The following is a 6,497-nucleotide window of genomic DNA, read 5'->3' as shown; positions in this document are numbered from 1 at the left end:
ATTCAAATATAGCTAATTATTAACAAAAATTTGGTTACTTATCAACATATCCTATCGTATCGGAACAAGCTAGTTTCGTCTTCAGTGGTAAGGTAACAAAGACAAAACCGGGTAAGAGAAATGTGGTATGGGTACAGGAGAAATATCACCAAGTGAGCGTTACGTTACATTCATTTGGTGATATGCAGTGCTGTTTCCATACCATATTTCTCATCCGTTTTTATTTTTGTTACCTTACCACTGAAGGCTGAACTAGCTTGTTTTTCCGATACGTCTGGAGAATATTTGGTTTTCTGACGGGAGGATATGTTGGTAAGAAACCAAATTTTTTGTTAATTTGAATCATCTCTCATGAGCCTACGTAAGTTTACAGTTAATTATATTCAGAAATTTTATCTTCGTCCAGGATTGAAATTTTCAAAGCTATTCAGTAATAAAACATGATTATTACAAATGCAAACGAGGAATTTTGGAAACAAAAATTTGCATGCAACCCTATTATAAAATAAACAAACTTATTTAACATCCACAAAACGCGACTGTAAAGAATAAGCAAACACGACAACAATTCGAAAACAGCTTTTGATGAAACATTTTCTAGTTGGTACTGTACCAGTAGCCCAACATTCATTAAACAGCTACTAGGACTCTGTAATTGTCCAACTTTTTGGTATTTTGTTCTTTTACAATTCGGTTCCGTAACACGCCACTAACGATCTTCAAATCTTATTTTTTTTTTTTTAAACTTCAGTTTAAATATTAATGCTGAAAATAAACTTTCTTTAAAAAGGTTTGTCACTTTGGGACAAAAAAACATCTTCTTTAGCACTAACTAGAACACTGACACAAATAAAATGCACAAAATATTTGTGAAAAATCACTGGGTTGAACAAAGGCACACACTAAAATTTGTCTGCAAGAACTGCTCTATTTATCCACAATGATTCTTTCCAGAAAAACACAATAATTATTATTTCCAGTAGTACACATGTCAAGTTACAACACTTAAACCTCACAATAAGATTACTGAGTGGAAGCTGGCTTTAGGTGAATGCCGTTTAACACACGATAAAAAAAAATACATCACATTTTTTTAAATGTAGAATTATTTAATTTGGAACACAACTTGTATTTTTTAGGTAATTTTGCTTACAACCACTTATTTCTTTTCTTTTTCAATAGGACAGTAATGGATTGAAATCACAAAAGGGGAGGAAAGGACAGCTTCCACTGTTAAACTTGAAAAATAACATTTTGATGCAAAATTTCACTACGAACACAAAATCAAAATGTACAATCTATGATCTGAAACTAAGCACTTTTTTTCTATTCTTTTTCAACATTATTGAAACTTTAAACTGTTTTTCAACACATTTTTAACACTAGAACGTCCACTAACACAGCACAAAGCTATCACACTCGTGTGTATGAGTGATTAAGACACAGTTCACACAGGAAAAAGTACTTAAGTTTATGCATCAATTTTCACTGCACAAAATGACACTGTCCCCCACTAGTAAACAAATTTTTCACCATGTCCAAAGAATAAATCGAGAACTGCACTGTCCAAAACAACACACCAATTCATGAACAAATATTTGTACGTGAAATTATTAACTTCCATAGCTACATGACACCAGCAATTAACTTTCCTACCCAGTTTACAATACACATTTACAACTTCTATGATAGTGGTAGAAGATTATTCGAGTTCCCTAGTTGCTTTAACATTATATTTTTCTGCTATGACTTATATCATACATGTACATAATATATATATTCCTGAAGTAATAATTAGAATATCCCAAAGTTCGGTCTAAATTTGCTTGAAAATTGCAGACAACTATTTAATACACTTAAAAACGATTTTTCTACTACGCTTTGTGAACTTAACGTAAAATCTCATTTATATATGTATATATATATATATATTCAAAGTTTTTTTTTTCGAACTTAATTTGACTTTCATATAGGGCTACATTGTATTTACTTCACTGACTTGTAGAAACTGAAAATTATAAAGGAAATATTTGTGTGTATACATATTATGTATACCTAATGCATTTGTGAAACAAAAATCAACTTGTCTGACATTTAAAAAAAGCAAAATAGCAACTTTACATGCAGTCACGATTACACAGGAATTGCATTTTGCCTGAACTGGCTTTCAATACACAAGATCCTATTTGTGCACGTTACATTTTTTTTTTTTTTTAATAGCTACGTAATTCTTACAAATTTCAATATAACTTCTATGTTGTATTTTTTTTCTTTTACGTAAAGGACTCAAATGACTACGAACGTAAGTGGTCGTAATCTTAATTAGATTAATTGCATTCACTGCTATTATGTTCTCTTGAAGTGGAGATGGAGTAATACTGAATATGACCACCTTCCTCTTACAAATCTTGCTTTTTCTTCGGAAATCTTCTATAATTTTCAAATTACATCTAATGACTATTACACGATTAATAATTGATCGCAAAATACATTGTTTCGCTATAATAGCAGAAAACACATTATACAGGCAAATCAGACTTAAACTAAAAGTATGAACCAGGAATGATGTCTAATCACTTTAAAATATGATTTCCCTTTACACACTGAATTCATACAACTCTTAATCTTTTTAATCATTCAAAGTGTAAAAAATCACACACAGTACGTCCAGAAGTTAATCATGCAGTCAATACGAACTGGGAAACCACAATACGGTAAATATGCTAAGGCAATGTGAAACTGAAATTTTACATATAAAGATGTATATTTGCGTCTCAAATGCAGGATTTCAACGTAATATTAATACCAATTGGAATGCAATATAAAATATACAAAAATCAACATACTATTATTTACTTAAAGGATTCTTTCCTGGTTCATTACAGTACATTTTATGCACTTCCTCCACGTACAACTACAATAACCAAATGGTCCTCTTTCAAACCCTCTTCTGACAGATGTGGGGCGGTTCGTTTCAATAGGTCCGTGGAAAATGGGCATGGTGGAAATGCATAAAGAACTCCCGTAGCTTCCGTTTCTTTGTTTAACAATGAAATTACACCGGCTGCCTCCTTCTGCTTCAAATATGACACCAAATTCCGTAACGGCCTTGCTTGCACAGAAGCATCGTCAGTAGTAACTGATGCAGTAGAACCGGATAAACTTAGGAAAATTGCATGCGCATTTGAAGAGGTGATGCGTTTTGAAACATCCTCTAGCTTAGGCTGGTCTAATCTAAGTCTCTGAGTAATACGCAGCTGCTGTTTGCCATCTTCGTCTTTCAGAAGACCATCCACAATGTCAAGGTCGCCATCAGTCAGATGAAATTTTGTAGGGAAAAGTGAATTCTTCAGAATAAGAGCACCCTGCCACACAACTTCACATTTGCGTGCTATTTCTAACAAAGTCCTTGCGTTACTTATCACACCATTTCGTCGACCTTCGGATTTATCTGATACTGAATCGCTTTCCATGGAGCGCCTTCTTCCAGCTGGGGACCTAGATCTTGATCTTTCTTCGCCAGGTTCAGGAGTACGGGATCTTCTGCCAACAGGTCTGGTAATTTCATAGTCTTCTGGTGGTCGTTTACCAACCCATTCCTCATCTCGGTAGGTGTCGCCCGGATAACTACTGCTGCCACCACGATAAGCACCTCTTCCACCGCCCCGTCGTTCGTTCCACTGACCGCCACGGCCTCTGTAATTTCGTGGAGGTCCATAGCCGTAATCTCCTTCCATCCAAGTGTCGTAGCCCTGGTCATACCCATAGTCATCTCGACCTGGAACTCGCAATCTGTAATCTGGTGCACCAAGATCGTCTGGGTAAGGTCTCTGTTTATATCCGTAACTGGGAGTAACATCTGCGAAGTCTACTCTTAATCTGCGATCTGGGCCATCTAATGGGAAACCTCTCATTTCCTTCACAGCAGCTTGGGCCGCATCAATGGAATCATACAAGATATATGCATGATTGTCACCTTTCACATAGTCTATTTTCTTAATAGCACCAAACCTGTCAAATTCTCTCTCCAATTGTGGGATCGAAGTCCAAGGACCAAGACCACCAACCCAAATGCGCGTCGTTGGTGTAACTTTACCGTAACCAATTTTACACTGGAATTTACCAATATATTGACCTGAAAGTTCAACTTTCGCTCTGTGAGCCATATCCAAATTTTGAAACCTAACAAAAGCATAAGCATTTCCTGTTCCTGGTGGTGGACGCTTAATATCAATGTCTTCAACAATACCGTACCGACCAAAGATTCTGCGCAATTCTTCATCTGATATATTAATTTCTAAATTACCAGCAAACAAGGTTCTTGTGGCGAGAGGGTCATCTTCTGGTGGTACATGATGTAAGTAATTGGGAAATTTATCCTTCTTATTCTCATGCTTTTCAAAATGTGCTTTGTACCCATGTCTCGGTGGTCCATAATGATGCGGAGGGCCTGGAGGGGCATGGGGAGGCCCATGATGGGACGGACCTCGCATAAAATCATGATGGGGTGGAGGAGGGCCTTCCCTACGAAAATCGCGATGTGGTATACCGGGAGGAGGAGGTCCATAACCACGTTCATACCTATCACTACTAGGCCTATGCCTATCAGAACTAATACCTGGAGAACGCTGCCTATAATACTTGTCATACTCTGGACTAATACTCCTTGGCCTGCGGTACAAATCCGCTGAACTTCTACCACTATCATATACTGGGTCTACTATTGCTGGTTTATCAAACAAAATAATTCTTGGTTTGTTGTGTTTTGCGTCACGAGCATCTTCGTAGCTTCTAAAGCATACATAAGCAACTCGTTCATCAAGATCATGGTCATGAGATACCCTAACACTTATATCCCCGTACCTTTTATATTCCCTATATAACGTATCCTTAATTACATCATCACTTGCTTTTTGATGTAAACCACTTACACAAAGCATTTTATAGGTATATGACCGGTCTGAAACACCTCTTGATCTGCCATACTCATCCCGGTGAGAACTTTCTGGGGGGTATCGACCTCTCCCTGGGCTGGGTCCCGGAGATCTTCCTCTGCTTCCACGGCGGTCCCTTTCTGGTGTCAATCGTTCATCCGAACTATCATCGTATCTACCTATACTTGTACGTGATCTTTTTATAAGCATTGGAGTGTCACGATCTGAACTCCTCTTCATGTTTACTAAGCACACACAACTGTTCAAAATCACAAATTACACACACAACTTCACAACCAATTTCTTCAACATGGAACCTCTGACGCTACGATGCACAATAGTATTTCTACGCGAACAATACTGTTGTTGCCATCTTTAAAATAACTGTAAGGTTGAATTTATTTACACAGTTAGAGTTTAAAAGAAATACGGATCTAAAATATTTACATTACTAGTTATTAAAAGATTTCCTTTCTATCGATAAATCGGCACTATTTTACGACGCGGTAAATGCTACAGAATCACTCCTCTTACGTCATTTGTAATGGCTCATATGCCATAGACATTCAGTAAGAGTCAATGCACTTCCATTCCGATATTATAAATACGATTTCACAAGTTCAAGTTCCAGTTCTGTACTGTAAGAAGAAGAAACACGATTTCTCATAAAAATTGCTAAACTCAATAATTGTCTTAAGCAAGATATACAGCAAATACTTAAATGAGTCATTCCTTCTTTCGTCATGATATTACTATTTTGTTTAAAACTAAATAGTACCCATCAAACATCAAAGATACCGAAAGAGGGACGTGTTCCTGTTTCACAATATATAATCAAAGAAAATTATTTCCAGAGATGGCATTATTCTGCTTTTCTGCTTTTACAGTTCATATATATTATATTATATATATAATAATTTTAATATAATAATATTATATTAAAATTAGTAAAACCATTCCTAAAATTACGGTAAGTTTACAGAAATGTCGGGATATCTGAGCTCCAGACCCCAGAATCCACCTCTGTGTAAGTTTCTGTCCAAAGATAAAACCGGTCACTTTCGAAGTGATTCCTATGACATTATCTTTCATTTATCAGAAGTGGGACGAATTTAACAGACCGACTAATTCACTCACAAGTTTCAAACAATTTAGACCTCATTCTATAACGTTCTGTGTCTACACAACGCAAAATTTGCACTAGTAATAGCAGTTATAATTACTTGTTGCATTATTTTGTGTTGCGTTTTGATCCTTAAATTATGCACAGACCGATACAGAATGAATCCTATCCTTTGCTTTTAGTCAACAAGGAGCTCATTCTAACGTCTTGTGTCAACGCAACGTCTTGTAATAATCGACAATCGCTTTCGTGATCTCTAAAGTATGTATAGATCGACATGAAATGAGCCCTAGGCAAAGTTTCTACTACTAGGCAAAGAATGCGATTGCGAAAATATGTACTTTCAAAGAATCAGAATTATTGTGTGTTCTTCAAATTAATCTGTCTTCTTTTACGAAATGTCATGCTACCTTGAACTGCAGAGCCGTAGCTAGAGATTT

The 6,497-nt window shown here is 36.2% G+C and overlaps 1 protein-coding gene across 1 annotated transcript; it reads right to left on the bottom strand.

Annotated features, from left to right (window-relative positions):
- Nucleotides 1-908: 908 nt before the first annotated feature.
- LOC145678086 (RNA-binding protein spenito-like) lies at nt 909-5,428 on the bottom strand. The gene has a single exon (XM_081748224.1). It carries the CDS (start codon nt 5,172-5,174, stop codon nt 2,892-2,894), a length of 2,283 nt encoding a protein of 760 aa, XP_081604350.1. The 5' UTR covers nt 5,175-5,428; the 3' UTR covers nt 909-2,891.
- Between the last annotated feature and the right edge of the window lie 1,069 nt (nt 5,429-6,497).

The sequence above is a fragment of the Thermobia domestica genome, unplaced genomic scaffold (assembly GCF_964235325.1).
Source record: "Thermobia domestica unplaced genomic scaffold, izTheDome1.hap1.1 HAP1_SCAFFOLD_1848, whole genome shotgun sequence".
Classification (NCBI taxonomy): domain Eukaryota; kingdom Metazoa; phylum Arthropoda; class Insecta; order Zygentoma; family Lepismatidae; genus Thermobia; species Thermobia domestica.
The sequence above is the reverse complement of the archived record's forward strand: the minus strand, read 5'-3'. Positions and strand labels throughout refer to the sequence as shown.

Bases quoted from the DNA above. Each gene is read 5' to 3' on its own strand.
- LOC145678086 (XM_081748224.1), bottom strand. From the start codon at position 5,174: ATGAAGAGGAGTTCAGATCGTGACACTCCAATGCTTATAAAAAGATCA.